The sequence below is a fragment of the Cyprinus carpio genome, chromosome B2, assembly GCF_018340385.1.
Source record: "Cyprinus carpio isolate SPL01 chromosome B2, ASM1834038v1, whole genome shotgun sequence".
Classification (NCBI taxonomy): Eukaryota; Metazoa; Chordata; class Actinopteri; order Cypriniformes; family Cyprinidae; genus Cyprinus; species Cyprinus carpio.
Genome location: NC_056598.1, coordinates 28,745,704 through 28,759,503, shown reverse-complemented (window position 1 = coordinate 28,759,503; position 13,800 = coordinate 28,745,704). Strand labels below are relative to the sequence as shown.

At 34.7% G+C, this 13,800-nt stretch overlaps 1 protein-coding gene across 1 annotated transcript in view; it reads right to left on the bottom strand.

The window, feature by feature from the left end:
* Nucleotides 1-3,038: 3,038 nt before the first annotated feature.
* The window catches only part of plpp2a (phospholipid phosphatase 2a), a 26,617-nt gene continuing 15,855 nt past the window's right edge, over nt 3,039-13,800 (bottom strand). The window contains exons 2-6 of the mRNA XM_042719054.1: nt 10,466-10,617; nt 7,723-7,985; nt 6,376-6,433; nt 5,707-5,883; nt 3,039-4,746 (exon numbers count right to left, since the gene is read on the bottom strand). Coding sequence (XP_042574988.1) covers nt 4,600-4,746; nt 5,707-5,883; nt 6,376-6,433; nt 7,723-7,985; nt 10,466-10,617 — 797 coding nt within the window. The 3' untranslated portion in view covers nt 3,039-4,599. The remainder of the gene's footprint in view (nt 4,747-5,706; nt 5,884-6,375; nt 6,434-7,722; nt 7,986-10,465; nt 10,618-13,800) is intronic.

The following is a 13,800-nucleotide window of genomic DNA, read 5'->3' as shown; positions in this document are numbered from 1 at the left end:
CTTGTCAGTCACTCGATATGTGTTGACATCCATACAGATTCAAATACTGACTGAGAAATACAGCATTAGAATCAATATTACAGTTCGGTTTCAAACTGATTTCGGATCCATTTCTTGAATTATCACCATAAAAAAAAAAAATCTGTTCACAAACTCATATTTTGCACATGCAGTAGGGGGAGTTGTGGCCTAGTGGTTAGAGAGTTTGACTCCTAACCCTAAGGTTGTGGGTTCGAGTCTCGGGCCGGCAATACCACGACTGAGGTGCCCTTGAGCAAGGCACCGAACACCCAAACTGATATTGTAAACATATCTTTATATTTTAGATATTGTACAAAAAATTACAAACTAAAATGAAAATGGAAAATATAAAAGAAAAGTGTGAATAAATTATACAAAATAAAACTGAATATAAAAATTTAAACAAAAGAAATACACTAAAGCTTTAAAATGAAAAAATCTAAAAATAAAATGATATAAACTAGCACTTGTTATTAGATACTAACATATCTTAAAATGAGAAATACAAATCTCTGGACTTTTAGGATAATGTTTTTTTTTAAGATAGATTTTTTACCCCTTGAGTTGAAATATATTTGAGGTATATATTCCAATTATTGACATACATATACTTAGAAGTATTGAAGTATTAAACGGAGGATGGCTGATTTTAGGGATAGTAAGTGATTGTTGATTTTGATCAAATAAGGAGGATTGTATGAAATGGTACTTTTGTGATAATGGTTAAATGATCATTCATTTAAAAGTGGAGAACTTTTTGGGGTTTTGTCCCACATCTCAAGCATCATGCTGAATGGAGAAACTCTTTTTGCTGGAACATAGACCGTAAATCAAGCTCTTTGTAGTAGCAGGACGTCACGTGTCTGTGACACAATACACGAATGAAAACAGCCAAACCAGTCCCACCTTCAGACAATTATATAAAAGACATTTTTAATATACACTCATTACAACAGACGCTTTGCCTTGAAGACATTAAATGTGAAGTCAGTGTTTCTCAGATGTTTCCAGACCTGCCCGCAGAGAATCATTTACCTGGTGACAATGAAGCTGATATCAACAGTCCTCAAACACCATTCTGATGAAAAGAAGCAGGACTTACATGTGACATTTTTGGCTGCTTCAATTCCCATGATTCCCTTATCATCTCTTTGTTAGATAAGAGCGAGTTTTTGGCTGAACGGCACTGGACTGAATTCCACAAAAATTCCTCCAATTAAAGAGACATGCTGAATATGAAATCATATTTTTAAATGTATGTGAGCATGCGATAATTAAATTGGATTGCTTGGAAAAGTTCAGTGCATGTATGGTTAGAGATCTGAACAAACTTTAACAGCAAGTATGAGCAAGAACAATAATAATACTTGGCCCAGCAAACATGTAATTCAGATAACAGACATTGAAATATGAAGTGTTAACAACTGATAAGATAAAACTATTACAGACATCCGAACTGTGAACAGTTTCAAAACTTTTCATTTGTTTCCATTTGAGTTCATTTACAGCAACGGCAGAAGAAGCTGTAGAAGAAGTTTTTATTATTATTATTATTTTGAATGTTGTATAAACCAATACAAAACATACCAAGAAAAAAAAAATATATGTGCAACATTTATATGCTATACACACAAAACTTCTTATAAAGTCACAGATGCCAATCATTACAAAATAATAATTGGACTAAATAATAATTGGTTCATATATAATGTCTGGAGCTCGAAGCATAAGTGGTTAAGATTAATTAATTTTTAGAAAAAAAAGTTCAGTAGCTTCAATTTAATCAGACAATATTTTTTCTTTTGGTTTTGACAAGTAATATGTTAATTTATGCACATTAATGCACATTTTTTATAACGTATATTTCACAGCCAATCAATTTTTTAAAATGATGTATTATCCTCGAAGTTGTGTGTGTGTGTATGTATGAATATATATACATACATACACACATACACACACACACATACATACATACATACATTATATATATATATATATATATATATATGTATATATGCACAAACTTGCAAAAATCCTGCAAAAATACTCATCTTTGCTCTGGAACATTCAACTAAAAAATACTTGTAAGCATGAGCCACAATCTTCTTCACATTCAGTGTGTAAGTCACTCTGTGAGCTCATTTATTTTAAGGCCGGTTTTCTGAGACTAAATCAGAGTCACAAGAGAGTCTCTGTTCCACATAGAAGCAAAAAAAGAGGGAGACATCATTCATATTCACTAAGTATAGTGTCCATAAAAATTGCAGCATTAGCAACTCACAGTAGACAGCAGGTTCTGTTGTGCAGGGTACACATGAGTGATCGTCAACAACTTCAAACTAACAAAGGAATGGCTTATTTTTCCCAAAACAACATAATAGGTGAGTGGGGAACAGAAAAATAAAAGATTGCTTTTCCTTCATATATAACATGAGGGAAATTTTTTATTTTAATGAAAGTTTCCCCACACTAATAACATAATAGGTGAGAGGGGAAGTTTAAATGTATGCCAGAATACATGATTTATTTTAGAAGAGGAGGCTTATGTGACGTTCTCCTTTTTAGCTGTAGAATAACAAGTGACGAGAATACTTTTTGTACACAGAGAAAAAAAAAGACTTTATTCAACAATTCCTCTCCTCGTGGTGCGGCTGATACAGAAGAGCGTATGCCAGGCAAATCTGAGCAGTACGCAGATGGCGTACACTCTTCTGTGTCAGCCACGCTGTTTTCTGTCAAACCAAAGCCTAAATACATGTAAAAAACGTATTCTTGTGCTCAGATTTGCCAAAATGGTGCTATGCTGATTTGGAGAGACACAGAGGAGAGGAATTGTTGAATAAAGTCATTATTTTTGTTTTCTTCGTATACAAAAAGTATTATTGTCGCTTCATAACATTACGGTTGAATCACTGATGACAGATGGACTATTCTGACGATGCTTTTCATACTTTCCTGAACCTTGACACTGTTATTTATTTGGCAGTCTATGGGACAGTCACAAGCCTCCCGGTTTTCATCCAAAATATCTTAAATTGTGTTCCGAAGACGAACAACGCTTTTACTGGTTTGGAACGACATGGGGGTAAGTGAATAATGATAAAATTTTTATTTTGGGATGGAGTATCCCTTTAAGTGTCTAAACCTAAAGATTATTTTAGGGTAATTCATTCAGATAATTCTAGCGCAAATTGTACGACAAATGAGGATGGAGGATTTTAAGACAATATAGCATGCCCAAATACTTTTTCTACTGGCAAAGTACACGTATTTGTACTTGTATACCAATTTATTATTATTAATATTTGAATATGTGAGCGAAAGCTACTAAACCAATGTTTAAATGCACCTTACGTTTAAAACATATTTAAATAGACATTTCATTATATGGAAAGGCATGACGTGAAGAAAAGAAAGTCGCTGGTGATCTTAACAGGCGTTTTTCACTGGAAATAGGCACATAAAACTAAACAATCATGATGCTGTGGAAACATTCAGTACAACATTCTGCAAATCCATTTTTGAATCTAAGTTTTTTGTCATGTTATGTAGCTCCGCCCCTTAGTGAATCATCATTGGTTCAGAATCAGCATACAGCTTTTTGATTGGCTGTGATTTTAACTTTCCAAGCAGCATTCGTTCACTTGGTTTGGACGCGGTGATAATATTCAGAGATAAACAGCTGTTTAACATTTTACATCTGATAGTTAATATTTCCTAATCCTTATTGCTGGATAGGATGGTTAGTAAGACTAATTTTTCATGAAATACATCGATATATATATGTGCCTCGGTTAGCTAGTGGTTTTCATTAAACAGTTGTGTGAGCGAGCGACGCAACAAATCTAGATTAAAATCATGAGTTGTCATGGTAGTCTTTAGCAAATTAAACATAAAAAGTATTATTTTATAAAAATTATTGATGTTATGCAGAATTTCTTCTAGTGTGCAGATATAATAACTAGCCTAGTTCACCAAAATGTTAAGTTTAGAAAAAGTAATAATAGTCACTATAATCCAGTTTATATATATATTTACATATATTGTATAAAACCGTACAAAATGTCTAATTGACAATGTGAGAAAGACCTTTCTTGGCACCTGTTCCATGTTCAGACTTCTCTTCCTGGATTTCTTACTCAGGGCAACATTAATTCTTGTCTTCTAAAGGCTTAGAATAGTTCACTTTCTTTCGCTTCCAACAGCAGAACTATGGCGAGTCAGTAAATGTCAACCGGTGGTTTTGAGGTTGTCATGGAAACGACCAGTTCCCCTTGGAGAAGTTCATCTTTGTGCTGAATCAATAAAGTCCCTCACGGTTCATTAGATGTCAGGCGATCTGTGCACTTGGCGTATATGAGTGTGCATAGGACAAGACTGGGTATAAACGGTCTGTAGAGAAGTATAAAATCTAATATTCAGTGTTAGTTCATGCATTCACTCGCGCTCTCTCATTGTGTGAAATGGGAGTGTTGTCCTGTGGAAGAGAGCGCAGTCAGTGCCAGTGTACAGTGTGTGTCTGTCTGTATGAGACGTGCTGCAGCATCCAGTGCTGTCACAGGTCAAAGGTCAGGCTCATACAGGCCTGCTGTTGGTGTAATGGTTTCTGTCCGTGTCTGCGATCTGAAGGCTGGGCTTGCGTTCACTGTCTTCGTTTTCAGCATTTTCAACATCCGGACAGCGAGGGGGGCGCTCTTTGAAGAAGTCAGAGACGTATCGCACCTGTGACAGAGAGAAGAATGTCTTAATGCAACTTGCAGATTTGTAGAATTCTAATAAAAAAAATAAAAAAAATCTATTATATCTATTATATTTTTATTATATATTATTATTTATTAAAATATTATTTATTTAACCAGGAAAAAGTAAATAGCTATATATATATACTGTATTTTTATTATTATTTATTTGATTATTATTATTTTAAAATAAATAAATTATAATATTTAAATATATATGTCTGTATATATTATTTTAATTTTTCATGGTGAGGTTAAATAAATATTATATTATTTAATAAATATTATTTACACACACACACACACACACACACACACACACACACACACACACACACACACACCACACACACACACACACACACACACATCATTTTAAAATAATTTAACATAAAAGTATTAATATGAATTTTATTTACATAAAGAGCTTGTTTCCAATGTATTTAGGATCATTATGATTTTTACATTTTGATTGTATATTTTTAAAAACACTTGGGAAAAAACAACTATTTGTTAAAATTTGAACATTTAAAAAAAAGTGTTTAATTTTTTTTAAATTCCTGGAGAAGAACTTCTAAATAAATAGTACATAAATAATGCAAAATATAGACCTTTTTATCCCTATGACCACTAAAAATTATTATAAATTATTTTTAGAACATTAAAAATATATATATTTTATAACATCTATAAAATATTGATGAAAAATTCCTAATTTCACACTCACACATATACACACACACACACACACACACACACACACACACACACACACACACACATATATGCTTAGTTTGGGCTTAATCATGGACATATTTCACAGAATCCTAATGTTCCTAAAACAGGATTCATTTTCTTTATATGCAAATTATTTGCTAATTTGCTCATTTTTGTGGTGAAATGTAACCCGAACATGAGATTTAATGAGATTCAGCGCACTCACCGTGAGGACTGCGACCAGCGCCCCTTGCAGGAGACCCACCACCACGTCGCTCCAGTGGTGCTTGTAGTCAGACACACGCGTGTATCCCACATAAATGGCAAAGGCCACCAGGAAGAACTGAATTGTGGGCCGGAGGAGGCGGGCCCACTTGGATGCCATACGTGCCTGGACATACAGCTACAGAGGAAAAACAACAACATATGAGGAAATGAATGAATATGGGGGGAAAAAATGCTAAATCAGTCTTGAGGGTTCAGTAGCAGGAAAATAAATGCATTTCCTTAAAAGTTACAGGAAATCATCTTGTGACAAATACAGACACGTCTGAACATGAGTGAAGCAGCCAGAAAATTATTAATGTCGCTCCAAACCTGTATGACTTTCTCTTTTTTGGAACACACAATGAGAAATTTCAGATTTGTGCATGTTGTGAAGAGAAAACATCATGCAGGTTTGAAATAGCATGAGGGTGAGTAACCAATAAGAGAGCTATAATTATTGGGTGTACTGTTCCTTTAAGCACCGTATACTGTCATGATTTGAAGCTTGAGACATTGCGGTCATATTTTATTGTCTCTGCAGTGTTTCCTGTTGCTCTCCTTTATCTGTCTACACAAGTCTTCTGTGTCAGCGTGATCGCAGGAGAGGAAGACAACTGTGACAACTCACCGCCAGAAACAACATGCAGTACATCCCGAAGGAGGAGTGACCGGAGTAGAACGACAGCCTGGCGCAACACAATCCACGGAGGAAGGGCGGATCAGACAGATACAAGGAGAAAGAAAAAAAGAATCATTTTCACAGTCCACGAATCATATAGAGTGACACATTTATGGGCCATTCTTCACTTTCATACTAAGTGTCAAGATTTATCACATGTTCATAATAGCCTTGACCTCCATGTGCCTTTTGGTATGATGTGCGATGATGTGAATTTTTACTGATCGGTTTGGTAATAATACTAATAATAAAATCATATAAAAGTATTAATAAACCTTAAACCCACTCTGAGATAATCAGTTTAGTGAAACGTGATGTAAAACTCCAAAAAAATTATTCTTCAAACTCTCAGAGATGGCACTTTTCTCATTTATATCATAACCAAATATTATTATTGTTATTTTTTTATAAACATTATTACCCATAATATTCAGCATATTGGTTGTGACAGCAAATTCTTGGTTAAAAGGGTTAAGTATTATTTATTATATGCATTATTATTTAATTATTATATTTACTGTTATATTAATATTTATTATCTTTTTTGTTATAGTATTTATAAATATTTAGAATGAGCTTTTTTATATTTTCATTTAAGCTCTCATATTTTCTTGGTCATTTTGTTATAGGCTGTTTTTTAAGCCTTACTTTAATTTCAGTTTTAGTAATTTTGGGAATTACTTCAGTTTCGCCCCATTTCAGCTAGTTGCCAAAATAACATATCTAATTTTTATTCAAGTTTTTAAAAAAGTTTTTCATCTAATATTTATATTTTATTTTATTTCAGCCATATTTCAAATACCAAAAACATGTTTTTATTAGGTTTAGTTAACAATAACAACACTGATGAAGAAATTCTGAAAATGTTAATAATAAGAAGAAAGTAAATAGACACAAATAAAATCTAATTTAAATCTATTTAAATCTTTACTTTAAAATGAGAAGGATTACTACTACTATTAATAATAATATATTTCAAAACAGAATTGAAAAAAAAAAAATTGACAAATCGGCATTACAGGACTTATATTTCCTTACAGAAAAAAAAGATGTGCCTGACCAGGGACCACATGCCTTACTTTCTAGTGCATGTAATCAAATCTATTATTTCAGATCTCTTGAGGACGTGGCATTTGAGAACATGAGTGCACTGCAAAGGTCAAATCCTAAGAAAGCACCAATGTACTGGACAAACAGGAAGTGAAACAACAGGTGACATATATAAACAAGTACAGGAAGTAGTGTTAGCAGTTCACGACCTCTGCCACGGGCCCTTCCCGTCCCCTGCTTCTGTACCTGGATTCGGTCACGTTGTGAACGCTTCCCGTGCAGTTGATCTCCAGCATGTAGCCCTTGCACACTTCTGGAGCGCACACCGCGATAAAGTTGGGCCTCAAGCGTCCGATGGTATACTTGGCCATATCGGTCAGAGACTGGCTCACACACGCGCCGAACAGAAACGTCCCCACCACTTTATAAAGCGCCGCAGCGTACTGGTTAAAGTTAGAATTGGAGTAGAGACGTTTGGTGTAGACCAGGTAGGCCTCTCCAGAAGTGATCTGCAAGTGAGAAAACAAGATTTTCAAGTTGAACGTTTCTTAGGGTTAATAACTTGAACCTTTAACCATAAGTTTAATACACTCTTAAAAATAAAGCTTCTTTATTAGCATCTTTGGTTCTATGAATACACATTAATAATCATGGATGGAATCTTTCCATCCCACAAAAGTTTCTTCACTCTCTTAAAGATAAAGGTTCTATATTGGCATTGAAGATTCCATGAAGAACCTTGAACATCCATAGAATCTTTTAATTCCATAAAAGGTTCTCTACAGTGGAAAAAGTGGTTCTTTTAAGAACTGTACACTGAAAGGTTTTTTGGGGAACCAAAATGGTTCTTCTATGTTAAAAAAAACCCTGATTTTGAACCTTTCTTTTTAAGAGCGTAGTAATACTAATGCATGACTACATATTGGCACATTGCAAATTGTACTCTCGCTGGTGAATCATGTTAAACTAATCACAATGTTCTTTCAGAAAATGTGGACACAATACCAAACCAACCTGCATGTTTTCGCAACCAAATTACACCACATAAAATTCATTTCAGAATTACCGCAACTGGTTGGTTCCCATGAGTAGTTCAACATCAAATCCTTTCAGATGTTTATGACGCTTCTTAAATGAACAGTTCACACACAAATGTTAATTCTGTGGTTATTAAGTCACCCTCGTGTTGTTTCAAACCTGTATGACTTTCTTTCTTTCATCTTTAGTACATAAAGGTAAACATGTGGCTACTATTAATTAAGGTTACATCTGTCAAACTCAATAAAAGTAGTAAATATTGAATTATGCACTATATTCCAACTCATATGAGAGCTTTATGAAAGGAATAGACAGATATTCAAATTGTTTTTCAGAGAAAACCTTCCAGTGAGCTATATGAATCATTAAATTGAACTCATGAAACACATTAGTCTGATTCTTTTGGAATCTTTTTGTCCTTTTTGAAGCTTCAAAGACAGAGTCACTATCCACTTTTTTCAACATAGGCTCACTGGAAAAACATTACATAAGAACATCTACTTAATTGTTGCAAAACACCACAAACATGCCTATACATACAATTCACTCCAGTTTCCAGCTGAATAATCACTAGTGGCAGTAAAACACCAGCAATTTTTTATTCATTTTCAGACAAATTATGATTAAAGGGGCAGAATCTTATTTTAATGAGGTTCCTTGCACAAAACTATGTTGTTATGACCTCAAAACACTTTTACCATAGTGTACGACTTGTAAACTAATACATCTTGACATTTGCATGCTTTTCTGACATAGTAAGCTTGCTTGGTAACTCACCCGGTACAGCACTACAGTTCTGAAGTCACAACACTCGAGCTGAAGCTCACATTCCAAATCAACTCATTTAGCAGACTGTTTCATAAAAGTGGTTTACAAGCCCTTGCCTATGACTCACTACTTGCTTTTGTTAGCAGTAGACACTGTTGTTTGGTTTTCGAGTGCCTTTGGCAAAAAAGAATACCGGTCTTTAGTGAGGCTTTTAGAGATGTTTTTTAGCAAATGAGTAGCCTGCTTACTGACCAGCTGTTAGTATTGAAGATGGGAGGTTGATACAGTTTCGCTTGAGAGGTGATTTTTGAACCGCTTTAGGGGGCAAATACAATAGAGCGGGGGTGTCCAATAGAGCCAAGTCACATGAGCGTGGTCTAAGACAGCAGGTATCAGTTTGTGAGCTAGAAGTACAGCTACAACACACTCACTTTGGGTGCTTGCTCTGAGAAGTTTCACTAGTGAGGCAGTGGCCCTCCAAGAAATTAACATTACACCACCACAAAAAGACCTTGATTTGCTGGTTCAGGTGTGTTTGATAAGGGATTGAGCTAAACTTTGCAGGATAGTGGCCCTCCAAGAATGGGTTTGGACACCCCTGCAATAGAGTATTAACATTTTCGCATCACTCACAGACATTTAAAGGAAAACAGCAGCCAAAAATGAAAATCTGCTGAAAACTGATTTTGTTTCTTCATAGGAACAGATTTGGAGAAATGTAGCATTACATCACTTGCTCACTAATGGATCCTCTACAGTGAGTGTGTGTCGTCAGAATGAGAGGCTTACCCGAAACCAGCCAAAATGTGATAGGACCGATAAAACAGTTTGGATTTGTTTCTTACAAACACAGGTTTTTGTGTCGTCAGAATGAGAGTCAAAACAGTTTGGATTTGTTTCTTACAAACACAGGTTTTCATTTCATAAGACATTATTTAATGGAGTGGTGTGGATTATTGTGATTTTTTTTATCAGCTGTTTAGATTCTCATTCTGACGGCACCCATTCACTTCAGAGGATCCATTGGTGAGCATGTGATGTAATTCTAAACTTCTCCAAATCTGATGAAGAACCGAACTCATCTACATCTTGGATGGCCCGAGCGTGAGTATATTTTCAGCAAATTTTTGGGAGAACTACTCCTTTAAGGGTTTGCTCAGCTGATTGACTGATGTAGACTCACGATAATGATGGAGCAGGAAATGGTAACGGCTGCCATCATTTTGTGAGAGATGGTGTCTGGTCTGTAGGGGTAACGGATGGTCTCGTCATCACAGTAAACACCACGATGGTACGGCTGGAACATGATGGTCATTATGATGAATGGCATCCCCACTGAAACACAAACAACAGCGTTATTATTGGCCCCAGATTGCTGGCTTGGTAACACACATCTAAACAAATCATGCATGACTTTTGTTGGATTTTCCATGGGAACAAAAAAGGCTTTCATAATAGGAAACAGGCAATGTGCAAGTTCATCAGTACTTCTGCGATACACACAGTTATGAATATGAAAATCGACACAGCTAGTGTGCAACACATCAGAAGGGTTTCCACATCAAGAGACACTGACTAATCACAAAATGTCAAACACATGTTCTGGATTCAGTGACGCTGGGTAATCTTCCGCTTCCTGTCCGGATACTGGAAGTCAATGGGAATTATCGTCAGGGTCACGGCACCAGATGTCATTTCAACGGATGCCCACAACAGTATCTCATAATCAGGAAAACAATGATTTATGTCTCGATCATGTGCAACTCCACCACTTTTTTTTATCTGAAGTCATGAGAACCAGGAGAGGGAATATTTATAAACCCTAGCTGTGTTTCTCAAAGCCTGAATATTCCGCACAGCTCTTTTTCCCATCGGACAGCACAGATGCCAATCAGATTTATCATGGACTGCCGAGGGAAAATAATCTCTGAATATTAAGGCAGAGTGAAATACTGTATATTTGCTTCATCTCAGAAGTCCATCAACATAGTTTCTATTCCCAAAGCCACGGTAACTTTCCCAGGATCAGGACCTTGGAGTCCAGTCACATATTATATTACTTGGATCCACACACGGGCACTGAAGCAGATGTACTTAACTAAATGACAGATTCAAAGCGCTCAGAGTCAGAAAAAGTTTAAAGATGTGCTCCAAAAGGCCAAAAAAGGGCCTTAAAGTATTTGGACACTTGGACACAATGTCATTGCATTAGATATATCACACCAAATGGCATTTATGTTGAAGAAACATAAAATTTGCATGTTTCAAGCAAAACATTTCACAAAACAATATTTTTAGGTTTCAGAGGCAATTTTAAACAAAAAGTAATTTAAAGTACTTTATATGAGCACAATAAGTAGATGAGAGAGAGAGAAATTATAAAAATGTAAAACGTCAAAATTTCTAAATCATTTAAAAAGATAAAATGAATAGGAAAAAAAACTAGTGTAAAAATTTATGACGGATTTTTTATTTCTTTTTTTTACAAAAAAATCATTACAATTCTAAAATAATTAAGAAACATTCAATGAATTAGAAAAACACTGTTTAAAAGCTGTTTAAGTAATGAAATAAAAATTATTTGAAAGAAATGTAAAAAAGTACAAGCTCTTTGCAAATATCACTTTGATACTTTGTTATCTAATGCAATGAAATTCACGTTCAAAAGTGTTTAAGTACTTTCATTACACCTTTATGTTTATGTCAGAGTGCATTTTTGGGGTTTTAGCAAATGCTCTTTCAGCTTTTATAGTTCACCTAAAATGAAAATTCTGTCATCATTCACTAGTTCCTCATGCTGTTTACACCAATATGAATTTCTTTCTTCTAGTAAACTGTTGATGGGCCCCACTGACTTACAAAGTAATGTTTTTTACATTTTCTTTTCTTTTCTTTTCTTTTCTTTTCTTTTTTGAATGAAGTATACCTTCAAGAAGGATTTTAGGGTTTAAGAAGCATTTTTAGATAATCTGTGCACCCATAATCTATTTCCAACAAGAAAAATCCCCATTTTAGTTCCAACAAGAAATCCCAGGTTGTGATGAGTGAGCATGCATTGTTTTCAGGAACAAAGAATACAAGCTTTTTCTTGCTCAAAAGGAAATGTCCATAAACCCGGACAGGGCTGTAAAAGGAAAAAAAAAAAAAAAACTGGCCTACATTCATAACATTGATACAATGGCACCAGCAAGCACACACATTTTCACAACGACTTTGACTGTAAAGCAGTCTTTTAACAGATGCGAAGAGATGACATTGAGCTTTGGGAGTCATCTGTTGGGAACTCTGGGAACTTTAATAAGAACCTTACTGCGTCAATGAAGGTAGAGTCATCGGTTACCATTAACCTACAGTAGCTGTTTACTGCCTACATAAGCAGCTGCCGTGTGAGTTCATTTATACATGAACCACCAATTATTAGGTTTTAGTAATTAATATTCATATATTTTATGAAAGAAGTCTCTTATGCTCACCAAGGCTGCATTTAGTTAATCATAAATACAGTAATATTGTTAACAGTACAGTTTTAAATATAGTTTTCTATATGTGAATATATGTTAAAATGTAATTTATTCCTGTGTAATTTTCAGCATCATTACTCCAGTCTTCAGTGTCACATGATCCTTCAGAAACCATTCTAATATGCTAAATTGCTGCTCATGAAACATTTCTGATTATTACCAATATTCAACACAGTTGTATTGCTTCATATTTTTGTGGAAACCATGATACATTTTTTTTTCCTCAAAATTTTTAGCACAACTGTTTTCAACACTGATCATGTTCCTGTGGCCTGTGGTAGAGCATTGCGTTAGTAGCGTAAAAGGTTGTGGGTTCAATTCCCAGGGAACACACACACAAAAAAACAAAAAAAAACAAATGTATAGCCTGAATGCAATGTAAGTTGCTTTGGATAAAAGCGTCTGCTAAATGCATAAATGTAAATGTTTGCAAAAGTGATCCTGAAGACTGGAGTAATGATGCCTAAAAATAAAGCTTTGCATCACAGGAATAAAACACATTTAAAAATATATTTAAATATAAAAGAGGTAAGTTAAATTGTAATATTTTTTCACAATATTGTTATGCTTGCTATATTTTTCAGCAAATAAATGCAGCCTTGGTGAGCATAAGACATTTCTTTCAAAAAAAAAAAAATATATATATATATATTTTTTTGCAAATAAAGTCCAAATAAAGAAACTGCATAATAAACTACATAAAAGTAAAAAAAAACAAACCAAAAAAAAAAAACACACATGGTGAATTAGACTTCCAAGCTAGTATTTTAGAGAGCAGCATAACCAGACTTTCACTAGGAGCATTCGTAACATGCTTCTTACTTAGTTCACTAGATTTTAGACCGCAGCCACAATCTGACTCAGATTGATAACATTCAACTGGGTTATGTAAGGGTTGAACCTCTAGTTTCAGTAACACGGCCCTCCATTTAAACATGTTAAGTGTTACTTCACACGAGACTCTCAAATCATATGTGTGAAGGTAAAACTGTCTGTC